Source organism: Anopheles marshallii, chromosome 3, assembly GCF_943734725.1.
Source record: "Anopheles marshallii chromosome 3, idAnoMarsDA_429_01, whole genome shotgun sequence".
NCBI classification, from domain to species: Eukaryota; Metazoa; Arthropoda; class Insecta; order Diptera; family Culicidae; genus Anopheles; species Anopheles marshallii.
Window position 1 is genome coordinate 4,329,139 of NC_071327.1, and position 13,647 is coordinate 4,342,785.

The 13,647-nt window shown below is 50.7% G+C and overlaps 2 protein-coding genes across 2 annotated transcripts; one reads left to right on the forward strand and one right to left on the reverse strand.

Moving 5' to 3' along the window:
• Positions 1–1,483: 1,483 nt before the first annotated feature.
• Positions 1,484–8,947, forward strand: LOC128715354 (collagen alpha-1(IV) chain). The gene is made up of 6 exons (XM_053810237.1): positions 1,484–1,611; positions 3,324–3,372; positions 3,446–4,369; positions 4,468–4,964; positions 5,026–8,599; positions 8,693–8,947. Exons 1-6 carry the CDS (start codon positions 1,592–1,594, stop codon positions 8,945–8,947), a joined length of 5,319 nt encoding a protein of 1,772 aa, XP_053666212.1. The 5' UTR covers positions 1,484–1,591.
• A 2,008-nt stretch (positions 8,948–10,955) lies between these two features.
• On the reverse strand, positions 10,956–12,955 carry LOC128716248 (ATP-dependent RNA helicase WM6-like). Its single transcript, XM_053811169.1, has 6 exons — positions 12,757–12,955; positions 12,258–12,662; positions 12,038–12,156; positions 11,517–11,648; positions 11,051–11,453; positions 10,956–10,969 (listed from the first exon to the last, which is right to left on the reverse strand). The coding sequence occupies exons 1-6, from the start codon at positions 12,953–12,955 to the stop codon at positions 10,956–10,958; spliced, it is 1,272 nt and encodes a 423-aa protein (XP_053667144.1).
• Positions 12,956–13,647: the final 692 nt, after the last annotated feature.

Below are 13,647 nucleotides of genomic sequence, written 5' to 3' on the forward strand. Positions count from 1 at the left end.
AACCCCCGCGAGCGTTGCGCGGCACGATGGAAACAACACGAACGGACGTGCCTGACGGAATCACACGCAAGCAACAAACGCGCGCGCGCTCCGATCGAATATTGTGAACGTTCGAATCACTACTAACGGGCCCGATCCGGTCGGTAACATTTTCTTGCCATCTTGCCGGTCAAACCACGTCCGGATTCTGGGCCGCACGCGTCCCGCTGCCGGCCGCGCACGCACAAGCGCGATCCGATCGCGACCCGAGCGTAGCCCGAACGCCGGTTGGTCCCGCACGAGCATCCGACCGTACCGCCGGACGTGGGCAAGAGCTCGAGAAAATCGCCAAGATCGTCTTGAAGTCAGTACACTGTGAACGATCGGACGCGCTGGATCGGTTGCTGTGGTTCCGTCAAACTGCTGCGCCCTGGTGGTGGTCCCGACCCGTAGGCACACTTTGGACAATTTTTCCAACTGCCCACTTTTCCCCAACTTAGCTGATCGTGTGTGCGAGGGCGCGCGTGCGTGTGTGTGGGTGTGTGTTTGTTACCAACATCTTCTCATCGCCGTCGACGATCCTCGACGGGATTTAAGGGTTTCGAGCGAGTTTGGAGTTGTGCACGGTGAAAGGTCGGGTTGGTTCAACGGAGTTCGGGTCCAGTTTTTCCGTTTACCGTCGCCGATGCAGTACGCCCCAGAAACCAGGAGTGATCTTCGGTTGTGAGCTCTGAGATGAGAAGAATACGATGTGCCACTGTGGCTGGATGGATGTTCTCTCGGAGTGAATTGACCGTAGTGTTCTGGTGATGTGTTCGAATCGTTTTTGTTGAGCCATTCTAATGACCATTTGTGAAGTGACGTGATGGATGTGGATGTAGTGTAGATTTAACTCCAGAATTTATAGACACTCAAGTCCAAGAATAGTTCGTCTTATAAGCTCTTCTTTCTTATTTTAATAGTTAAGCTTTCTGGTATTGACATTAGAAAGTAGTTCCAGTGGTTTTTGATGGTTTTAGGAATTTAATTAAACTCCCCAACGTTGTCCTTAGTGTTTGGTCTCAATCTTTATAATTTTTGTAATTTTTAAAAATATTCCCAAAAAATATATCACTCATTTTATTGCTTAATTGTTTTCACTCCAGTGAAGGATTCCAGTGCCAATTTCACATGAATTTTCCCACCAGGAAAATACGGTAGAGATTTGCGGAAAAATCTGACGACTTTGTGCCAAATATACTACGAGATTTTGTGATATCGACCAGTGGCGTCGACTGTGCACATCCAGTGAGAGTGAAGTGTGGTGTGTAAAGGTTTCAAGAAGAGGAAAAACAAAAACGTGCCATTTTTGCTACGTTAAGTGCTAACAGCAGGAAAGTAAAGTTTAGTTCGCTACACTACGCTAGTGGAGAGGTGGAAGTTGTGTTCAGCTGAAGACGTACCGGTGGTTTCTTGCGGAGTGAGCACCCGCGAGTACCCGTGGATCATACGCCGGAGCTGATCAGTCGATCCGGCGTGTCATCGACAGCCAAGCTGGCTAATATTCGCTGCTAGTCGAATCGTTCGACATCGGCCCTGTGCGTGGGGCTGTGCGGTCAGGGCCACCATCACAATGGGGACCCGAATAAAATGGTAAGCCACGATGGTACCCCGTTCTGGACGGTAACAGACGGCTCGCTGACTGTTACCGCGCGATCTCTCGTAGGTTCCGTTGGGTGTCATTGTTTTTCCCGACCCGCCGCCCGGTCGGATTACGCTGAGTGGGTCAAATGCTCAGCACCGTGCTTGTATTCCATTTGTGCGAACACATCGCTATAGAGCCTCGGCAAATGCTGATGATGGAACTGAAATGGGGCACACATGTGGGGGCGGGGGGGAGGTTGGAGCATGAAGGCCCAGAAGCATGCTGTGCTGAAAGATATCTTTATTAATCTGCTTGTTGTGGCAAAATTCACGCTCAACATGGTTTTGACCACAAGTTGTTGGCCGAATGGTCACCGAGTGATTTGTTTAAAAAAAAAACACACACACACATCACACATTGTTATAAAATGCTTTGCCCAATGGCATTCGAACGTGTCGTACAACAAAAAGTTTTAGTTTTAATGTTCAAAAATGTGGTGTCTAATTTCAAAATAAATTCAGTAAAAAGCCATGCCCAAAACGAATAACGAGAAATATAGTTTAAAACTATGTTTAAATAAAGTCTTTTATACGAGCAGCATTCTTCTGGCTAATTCCAAAACAAGGAACTTTTTACATTGATTCTCAGCGATTATATTAGCTTTTAAAAAAAATCAGATGTTAAATTGTGCCAAAGCCATTGAATTTTAATTTGAAATATAAGAAGGAGTTACAATGAGAAAAACCAAAAAATTATGTAAAACAGCACAAACTTGACAAACAGTAAAACTTGAGCTTACAATAAAAGCAAGATGAACAAAGAGTTTAAGTAACAAGTGAGGATAAAATTATTCCAGAGTGATCATCAGGCTAATTCATAATTTTGATAAAAGCTTTAAGCTTGATTACATGGCTTGCTTTAAAAAGATTATTTACTTACTGGACACGTGTTTAGATAAAATTTGCCCCAACAACATAATTAACTAGCAGCTTTATTATATATTTTTTTAAAAATCCTAAGGAGACTCTCGAACCATTATCCGGCTGATAAGAGGTGGCACTCATCAACATTATTAGTCCTTAGCAATATTTACGTGTGCATAATTTTGGCCTCGTTGCAAAATGATGAATTTGTCACCTGCTAACGGATACTTGTTTTGCACTATTGTTCCAACAAATTTTCCCACTAGCATTTCCCACACCGAAAGGCCATTGAACCTTTTATCACTTTTATCCAATTCTGCACACACGATCGGACATCCGATTCGAGCGCCAGCGGTACGGGTCGGAATAGCAGCAGCATATCTAGAATCCACTTCCTGACGATCGGGTAGCCAACGCTTTACGACCCAGAAAACAGAAACGAGTACCGCCGCATCCGTCACATCCCGTGCGTTGCGTCACTGCTCATCGCCCGACGATGGCAGCGAAGTGTACGGAGCACGCCACGAAAGGCTATCAGGAAGGGCCCTGGCGAACCGATAAGCCGAACGCGTTTCGCTGTGGTTCAGCAGCACAAAACCGAGCGAACAAGTTGCGTGTGTCGCGGCTTTAGTCCGTGCTCGGAGACTCTGATAATGGCGCACATGCGCCATGCTTATGAATGAGAATTGGTTGGTGGTTGCGTTGGCTAGGAGAGAGTTGTGGAGCATTTGAATGGGCTTAGTACTACAGTACTACAGAGATTGTTTTTTTTTCTTCTTCTCAACTCTGCGTTACAGGTTAATCACTACCTCGTTGCTAGTCTGGTATGGACAACAAGCGAATGCGGTAAGTACGACACAGCCGGCAAGCGTTTGCTTAAGAGGTTGAATATATCCTTTTTCTTCCGCAAACTCCGCAGCAAATGTGGGCGGGCAAACTAGACGATGTTTCGGTACATAAGCGACAGGAGCATCCAAGACAGATACAACCACAGATCGATCCGAGCTACAGCATCATCGACACTGCCAGCGGGCCACTAGGACCACCGTCCAAGAACTGCACTGCGAGTGGTTGCTGTTTACCGAAATGTTTAGCCGAGAAAGGTAACCGTGGCCTGCCCGGTCCGATGGGCTTGAAAGGCGTGAAGGGTGTCCGTGGTTTCCCCGGCTCGGAAGGCTTACCGGGTGACAAGGGTACCAAAGGTGAGCCGGGTCCGTTTGGTCTGCAGGGACCGAAAGGTGATCGGGGTCGCGATGGCTTGCCCGGCTATCCAGGCATTCCCGGCACGAACGGTGTTCCCGGTTTGTCGGGCGCCCCCGGCATACCCGGCCGGGACGGATGCAACGGAACGGACGGTTTGCCAGGCTTCGAAGGTTTGCCGGGAAATCCGGGACCGCGCGGTTTCCCCGGTGCCCCCGGCACGAAGGGTGAAAAGGGAGAACCAGCACGGCATCCGGAAAACTACAACAAGGGCCAGAAGGGTGAGCCTGGTAACGACGGACAGGAGGGACAGCGCGGACCATCCGGTATTGACGGACCGAAAGGACACCCCGGAAGGCCCGGTGAAAAGGGTGTGCCCGGCATACCCGGTGTCAGGGGCGAACGGGGCGACAAGGGCGTGTGCATTAAGGGCGAGAAGGGCCAGAAAGGTGCAAAGGGTGAGGAAGTGTACGGCGCAACCGGTACGACGACGACGACGGGACCGAAGGGCGAGAAGGGTGATCGAGGCGATTCGGGCGAACTGGGACGGCCGGGTGAAAAGGGACAGGCTGGCGACCGGGGACAGCTGGGCGAACGTGGACACAAGGGCGAGAAAGGTTTGCCTGGACAACCGGGCCCGAGAGTAAGTAACGAAGCGAAAGGCGATCAGCGCCATCTGGTGGTCGCGCATTTGGAAGCTATTTATCCATGTGCTTTTGTTGTTGCATTGCATACATCTAGGGGCGTGACGGTAATTTTGGACCGGTCGGTCTGCCCGGACAGAAAGGTGATCGTGGGTCCGAAGGCCTGCACGGACTGAAGGGCCAAAGTGGACCGAAGGGTGAACCTGGACGGGACGGGATTCCTGGACAACCTGGTATCTCCGGACCACCGGGGGCTCCCGGTGGTGGCGAAGGACGCCCGGGGGCACCGGGTCCGAAAGGACCGCGGGGCTACGAAGGACCACAAGGACCGAAAGGTATGGATGGATTCGATGGCGAAAAGGGCGAACGTGGACAGATGGGACCGAAGGGCGGTCAGGGTGTACCTGGACGGCCGGGCCCGGAAGGTATGCCCGGTGACAAAGGTGACAAGGGAGAATCCGGTTCCGTCGGTATGCCAGGCCCGCAGGGACCACGCGGCTACCCGGGACAACCCGGACCCGAGGGTCTACGCGGTGAATCGGGTCAGCCCGGCTATGGAATGCCCGGACAAAAGGGTAATGCCGGTATGGCTGGGTAAGTAGAATGTCCATTGTATAGCTCTCGGTGTATTTAATATTTTTCTCCTCCCACGCAGCTTCCCTGGCTTGAAAGGACAAAAAGGAGAGCGTGGCTTCAAGGGTGTGATGGGAACGCCCGGTGACGCAAAGGAAGGCAGGCCGGGAGCACCGGGAATGCCGGGACGTGATGGCGAAAAGGGCGAACCGGGTCGTCCGGGTCTCAGCGGTGCGAAGGGTGAACGGGGCTTGAAGGGTGAAATTGGTGGCCGCTGTACGGATTGCCGACCGGGACTGAAGGGCGACAAGGGCGAACGCGGTTACGCCGGTGAACCAGGACGACCGGGAGCGAGCGGTGTACCGGGCGAACGAGGCTATCCGGGCACGCCGGGTGAGGACGGTACGCCGGGACTTCGCGGTGAACCCGGACCCAAGGGTGATCCGGGACTGCTGGGGCCACCGGGCCCATCTGGAGAGCCAGGACGCGATGCGGAAATTCCCATGGATCAGCTTAAACCCATCAAGGGCGACAAGGGCGAACTAGGCGAGAAGGGTCTGATGGGCATCAAGGGCGAGAAAGGTTTCCCGGGACCGGTCGGACCGGAAGGAAAAGTGGGTCTGCGTGGCATGAAGGGCGACAAGGGACGACCGGGAGAGTCGGGTATCGATGGAGCCCCGGGCGCACCCGGTAAGGACGGGCTGCCAGGTAGACACGGACAGACGATCAAGGGTGAAGCCGGTCTAAAGGGTAATGATGGTTACGCGGGCGACAAGGGTGACAAGGGCTACGCCGGGCTGAAGGGCGAACCGGGCAAATGTGCTAGCGCACCGCCGAACATAATGGAAGCGATTCGGGGTCCGCCAGGGTCGCAGGGTGAGAAAGGTGCTCCCGGTGTCCAGGGTATCCGGGGTGACAAGGGTGATATGGGTGAGCAGGGACGTACGGGAGCGCAGGGTATGGCTGGACCGCCGGGCGCACCGGGACCGGTAGGACCGCGCGGTTTGACGGGACACCGGGGCGAGAAGGGAAATTCGGGACCGCTTGGACCACCGGGAGCTCCCGGACGGGACGGAATGCCCGGTGCACCGGGACTTCCAGGCTCGAAGGGTGTCAAGGGTGATCCGGGTCTGTCCATGGTGGGTCCACCCGGCCCGAAAGGTAATCCAGGTTTGCGAGGACCGAAGGGAGATCGGGGAGGTATGGGTGATCGTGGCGATCCAGGATTGCCCGGTTCGGTTGGTTTTCCAGGCGACAAGGGAGATTCGGGTACACCTGGTCCTCCCGGGTATCCGGGTGAGGTCGGACCGAAGGGTGAAGCAGGTCCGATAGGACCGGCCGGACATCCCGGAGCACCCGGACGTCCCGGTGTGGACGGTGTGAAGGGTTTGCCCGGTTTGAAGGGTGACATTGGTGCGCCGGGTGTGATTGGACTGCCCGGACAGAAGGGCGACATGGGACAGGCAGGCAACGACGGTCTGAAGGGATTCCAAGGTCGGAAAGGCATGATGGGTGCCCCGGGCATTCAAGGTGTTCGTGGACCGCAAGGTGCGAAGGGTGAACAGGGCGAAAAGGGCGATAGAGGTGAGATCGGTATGAAGGGTTTGACGGGACAAACGGGACAGCCCGGTATGGTGGGGCCGAAGGGAGATAAGGGCCTGTCCGGATTGCCGGGACCGGCCTGCTTACCGGGAATTTCCGGCGAGAAAGGTGACAAAGGATACACCGGACCGGAAGGACCACCGGGTGAAGCGGGTGCAGCATCGGAGAAGGGCCAAAAGGGAGAACCGGGTGTACCGGGACTTCGCGGTAATGATGGACTGCCTGGCTTGGAAGGTCCGGCCGGACTGAAGGGAGATGCCGGTGTGCCCGGCTATGGACGACCGGGACCACAGGGCGAGAAGGGTGACGTCGGCCTGACGGGCATAAACGGACTGCCGGGCTTGAATGGTGTGAAGGGCGATATGGGAGTGCCAGGATTCCCTGGCGTAAAGGGTGACAAGGGTACCACCGGACTGCCCGGTGTTCCCGGAGCACCATGCATGGACGGACTGCCGGGCGCTGACGGCCCGGTTGGACCGCGCGGTTACGACGGTGAGAAGGGCTTCAAGGGTGAACCAGGGCGTATCGGTGAACGCGGAGAACAGGGAGAGAAGGGTGATCTGGGACTTACGGGTCAGGTTGGTCTTATGGGTCGGAAGGGTGATCGCGGTATACCTGGTTCGCCGGGTCTTCCCGCTACTGTTGCTGCCATTAAGGGTGACAAGGGTGAACCTGGCTTCCCGGGTGCTATTGGCCGGCCTGGTAAGGCGGGAGCACCGGGACTTCCGGGGGAGATGGGACCTAAAGGAGAGATGGGCAATCAGGGACTGCCTGGATTGCCGGGTCCGGCTGGTTTAAACGGATTGCAGGGCATGAAAGGCGATATGGGACCGATGGGAGAGAAAGGTGACACCTGTCCCGTTGTGAAGGGCGAGAAGGGTCTACCAGGTCGACCGGGCAAGCTGGGCCGCGATGGACCACCGGGACTGACGGGCGAAAAGGGTGATAAGGGATTGGCGGGATTGCCTGGACCGATGGGCCCTCCCGGACCTCCAGGGCCGCTTGGCCGGCAGGGCGAGAAAGGTGACCGGGGTGATTCCGGTTTGATGGGACGCCCTGGCCAGGATGGACTGCCGGGACCGCAAGGACAGCGCGGTTTACCAGGACCTCAGGGCGAAAAGGGTGACCATGGACCTCCAGGTTTCATCGGTCCGAAGGGTGAGAAGGGTGAGCGGGGCCGCGACGGATTGAACGGTTTGAATGGGCCACAGGGTTTGAAGGGTGACCGCGGCATGCCCGGACTGGAAGGTGTCGCCGGTCTGCCCGGTATGGTGGGCGAGAAAGGTGATCGTGGCTTATCAGGCATGGCTGGTTTGAACGGTGCGCCGGGCGAGAAGGGTCAGAAAGGTGAAACACCTCAGCTACCACCGCAGCGCAAGGGACCACCCGGACCGCCTGGTTTTAATGGACCGAAGGGTGACAAGGGTTTGCCAGGGTTGGCGGGACCGTCCGGCATTCCCGGTGCTCCCGGTGCGCCTGGTGAGATGGGACTTCGTGGATTCGAGGGTGCACGCGGTTTGCAGGGTCTCCGGGGTGACGTCGGTCCGGAAGGACGGGTCGGACGCGATGGTACGCCGGGTCTACCGGGTCCAAAGGGAGAGCCGGGTCGGGACTGTGAATCGGCACCGTACTACACCGGCATCCTGCTGGTACGGCACAGCCAATCGGATGAAGTGCCCGTGTGCGAACCGGGCCATCTGAAACTGTGGGACGGCTACTCGCTACTGTACGTTGATGGTAACGACTACCCGCACAACCAGGACCTCGGCTCGGCCGGTTCCTGCGTGCGGAAGTTCTCCACACTGCCCATACTGGCCTGTGGACAGAACAACGTCTGCAACTATGCCTCGCGCAACGATCGAACGTTCTGGCTGTCGACGTCGGCACCGATTCCGATGATGCCAGTCACGGAGAATGAGATGCGACCGTACATCTCGCGCTGCACGGTATGCGAAGCGCCCACCAACGTTATAGCCGTGCACAGCCAGACGCTTCATATTCCCGAATGTCCGAATGGATGGGATGGTCTGTGGATCGGTTACAGTTTCCTTATGGTAAGTACCCCCGACGCAAGCAAAAGGCCGCGATCTAAACCGCCTTGAGTGTTCTAACTCGTTCTTTACCTATTTGCTCGTTCTCTTCCGCAGCACACCGCCGTCGGACATGGCGGTGGAGGTCAGTCACTGTCCGGTCCGGGATCGTGTCTGGAGGACTTCCGTGCCACACCCTTCATTGAGTGTAACGGAGGCAAGGGTCACTGCCATTATTACGAAACCCAAACCTCCTTCTGGCTGGTGTCGCTCGAGGACCACCAGCAGTTCCAGCGACCGGAGCAGCAAACGCTCAAGGCTGGCAACCTGCTCAGCCGAGTATCTCGGTGCCAAGTGTGCATCCGCCATTGAGCATCACCATAGCTTTTATTCGGTCGCCTTTTTTACCTCCACTCTCTGTGTCTCCTTCTCTCTCTCTCTCTCTCTATCTCCCTCAGTTTTTATCCAAATTTCCTTGTTTTTTTCTGGATCTGGACACCACATAGGTTCCGGGTGTTCCATGAGTATGAGGGTTCAGTGCCTATTATTTCTTAACCGCATATTAATTCCCTTTGACGCTCTCAAAAACTTCACCTAATATACATACCTTCGACTGGCTGGGGTCCACCCTACACACAGAGACCACCAGACGCACGCACCAGTGCTACCACTATCGTCCAGTGCTTTGCCCAGACCGAAAATGTGTAACAGTCAGACACACTAGCTTATAAATTATTTACAACGGGGGAAAAAAGAACCGAAACAAATAATGTCGTAAGAGCGCGTTCAATCACTACCAAAAACACAGTTCAACCATCCGTTGTGCATTTAGTAAACCACTTTGACGTGACACCAAATATCTAAGTAATCAGGTAGGATCATTGCAGGCAAGTGATGACCAAACATCGACAAAACGTCGTACCATTTTGAAGCGATAGAAAATTAACTGCACGGCACACGCCAACTCTTCGTGCCTTCATTTTTCTGCCAATTCAAACGGCATCATGTTTCTTAACGTGTTCAGTCGCAGCTGTTGGAGAATGACCTATGTGTCTATATGTCTATGGTAATTTTTTTTCCTAAAATGTTTCCAGCACTTCTTTTAAATGTGTTCTTGTAGTTAAACAAAATTAAACTTTTCAATGTTCCAATCATGTGATTCAGTAGAGGATAGCTAATATGCCGAAGCGGTTAAAGCGTGCGATAAAGAAAGTAACACCAAAACTGCCAAACCTTCTGTGGTTAAAAGATTTTTCGGAAGCAACTTTTCCTCCCCCAAGCCGAGGGTAGAGTGAGTGAGAGTGCGTTCAAATAAATAAGTTCTATAGTGCCATGTAATTAGAAAACCGTTTACCATTGAAGCATCCGGCAGGTAATTGTAATAGTTTGCTCCGCGTACTAACCGAAATTGTCCATGACTTAGAGGGTGTTTGTGTCCTTTCAATTAATTGTAACGATGCGCAAATGAAGAGAAAAACAAACGATGTCAAACCCCAATTCAACGCAACCGAGCTTTCTGAGCTTGCAGAAGGATCGCAAACTGAACTCTCCTCCTACCGTTCGAATAGTTTTTGTTTTAATTTTAATCGCGCAATTAATGTAACATAACAGAAACGATAATGAAAGATGGAATAAACGTTTTACCAATAGAAAATGAATGTGTTATTGAATTTCGGTTTGGAGCACGGCAAAGCAAACTTATTTGCGGTAAGTTTCAAGCGTGTCCCCGTTCGCGGTTTGAACACTGAGTACTGTTGTACTCCCTCACCGATTCAAAGAGGACAATACTTGTAGATTCCATCTGCTGTGCAGAAGGAAGAATATTGTGAACGATCGCTGCTTTGAAAAAAACCCGTCTTTCTGTTTGGGTAAAAACCAAAATCTTTTATAGTAAAATTGAATCCATTAAAATCGAAGCGTTTTGGTAGACCCTTACAATTCATAAGTCACATTCTTGTATTATTTTTCTAGACTGATGTGCTTCTTTTTAAATTACATTCACGTTCAAACTTTATTTTTTTATCATCTCCTCTATTTGATGCAATGACTAATTGGTCATTTCGGCTTTTGGCTATTGAAATACTAGACGCATAATTAAAATATAGACAGAATAACGAATTGTCCGGTTTCCACAATACGAGTGACCGTACAGGCAAGTGAAAGGGAATACAAAATCAATTACGGTTCATCGTAAGTGTAAATTGTGTCAGTTTGTAGTTGTCTACACTAGTCGTGATTTCGTTTAAAATTTCCTGATTCAAGTTAAATACAAAAAAATACTCAAGTTAAATACTTAAATCTTGTGCAATCATCCAGGATTACGTTGCACTTTTGTTGGTAGGGATAACGCAACGAAGCATAGAATACATGTCATGCCCTTTTATCGTCCTTCGACTGCAGGAAAACATGGAAAAAGAAATTGATCAGTATATTTTCTACCCAGTGGCCATGTTTTATGGCCATATCGTAACTTACTGTAGGAGGAGAGATCAATTTCGTCCGGCAGCTCGTTGATGTTCACATCAAACCGATCCTGAACGTCGTTCAAAATCTTAGCATCCGCCTCGTCCGAGATGAACGTAATAGCCAAACCCTTGGTACCGAAACGACCGGCCCGAGCCACTCGATGCAGATAGGTATCCGAATCTTCCGGCATATCGTAGTTAAAAACGATGTTCACACGCTCTATATCCATCCCACGGCCGAAGAGATTCGTTGCGACAAGGATACGTTTCTGGAAATCCTTGAACTGTTGATACCGTGACAAGCGTTCTTCCTGCACCATTCCGCGGTGAATCCCAATGGCCGGGAAGTTTTGCTCGGTCAGCAACTGTGCCAGAGCCATGCAACGCTGGACGGATTTCACGAATATTACCACCTAGCAGGGAACAGACGATAAATATGTGTTCCACGGGTTTCACGAATAAAGATACAATCATACCTGGTTAAACTCCAGCACATCGAGTAATTCGAACAATTTTTTGTTCTTTTCCGTTTCCTTCAACTTCACGTAATGTTGCTGCAGACCGTGCAGGGTAAGTTTCGTTTCATCGTCGACGTACACTTCCATGGGCTGCAGAGGATAGATTCACAATCACGTCACATAACAGATTGAATAAAGGAAAGAGGAAAATAAGAACACATTTCATGAAACAATTGTTGTAATCGAAATAAGGTTAATTTAGACTGTCGTTCAACACTACTGCTAAAGTCACTTGGGAAGACTTTTGTGTCTCTGAAAATTAAAAACTAATGCCAGAAGTCATGTGGAAATTCCCGTTTGTTCAACAAGTAGGTTTTGGGAACGAATATATTATTGGGTAAGAAAGAGTTATGTTATTTGAACAAAATATGATAGCGCTACCAGTTCTTTCTTGGTTACTTCTGTCAAATTGCGTTAGCTGCAGTAGTAGCAGTAGTAGTAATAGCAGTGATAGGTAAGGTAGTAATCGAAATATTTACATCTTGCATGAACTTTTTGCACACGGGGCGAATTTCTTTGCTCAGAGTAGCGGAAAACATCATCACTTGCTTTCCATGGGGTGTATTGCGGAATATTTCCTGAACATCACGGCGCATATCTGTAAGCAAGTAGGGAACACCAAAGAAAACGTTTAAATTTTGATAGATAGTCTCCGGTTGTTGCAGTTAACGTAGCCACTAATATGGTATTGAGACTTACCTAGCTGTTCGAGCATTTTGTCACATTCGTCGAGTATGAAATGCTTGAGATTTTTCAGGTTCAGCTTCTTGTTGCGGATCAACGCCAACACTCGGCCCGGTGTTCCGACGATGATGTGCGGTGTAGTCGTTTTTAACACTTCCTCATCCTTCTGGATTGGTAGCCCGCCGAAAAACACGGCCACCTTGATGGTGGGCATGTACTTACAAAATCGTTCGTACTCTTTACTGATCTGGAAGGCAAGCTCGCGTGTGTGGCACATAACCAACACGTACGGAACGCTTTCGGTCGGTTCCAACTGCTGCAGAGTGGCGAGCACAAACACAGCCGTCTTTCCCATACCCGATTTGGCCTGACACAAAATGTCCATGCCGAGTACAGCCTGCGGAATACATTCGTGTTGTACTGGAAAAATGAAAATTCGTTAATATGCTTTGTGTTGTTATGGTAACCAAAGGTAGAAACCGTTCATTTATTCCGATAAAAGAAAAAAACTCACCTTCGGAAGGATGCTCAAAACCACAGTCAACAATAGCACGTAGAATTTCAGGCTTTAGCAGAAAATCACGAAATCCGGAGCTGTGAATCGATACGTAGGTACCCTTCACATCCTTTTTTGGCTGCTCGGTGGCCTCGGTCACTACCTGCTCGGTCTGATCCTCCTCCTCGTAATCTAAAAGATCCTCATTATCGGCCATTTCTGCTAGAACTGCGGGTGTTTGAAGGGAATTCGCGCAAAATTACCTACAATCGAAAAGAAGCTGTGAGCGTCGGTCACGTTACACATAATACAGGGAAGTTGCCATCAAGCTTAAAGTGCACATTACTAAAATATGCCACAATTTGCTAACTAAAGAAAAAAAAAAGGGGGAAACAATAAATTGCCGCCGATACCGGCTGTAGCTTGAGTTTCCGCCATTTTGAAACGTCTAATGAATCGATATCCTCATCAGGTGGTATTTGGATCTATTTTAGAAGCACAACACCGATCACGAACCACCAAACAGCACGTGAAAAGCGTACTTCCATCAATAATCTTTCGTATGAAGATATCAAATAACAACAATTAAGTGAATTAACAAGTGACTTCTTACCTAAAAGAGCAAGGCGTACGCTTCACGGTTGTTCACACGCACTGAAAACCAGTAGAACGAGTCGGAGCATCGGAGAGAGTGAGATGCATTTATAAATCTGTCAACAAATGTTCGGCCAACTTCGGAAAACTCGAGTATTGAACTCTGTCATATAAAACCATTGTGGCAGTGGCGGCGGCTGAACTGACAGCATAACAAACATTTCACAGCCTTCTGTTTACATGTGAATCATCTGAACGCGCAGTGAATTCTTTCGATTCCTCCGGTAATAAACCTAGAGTTGTGCAAAATGAGGA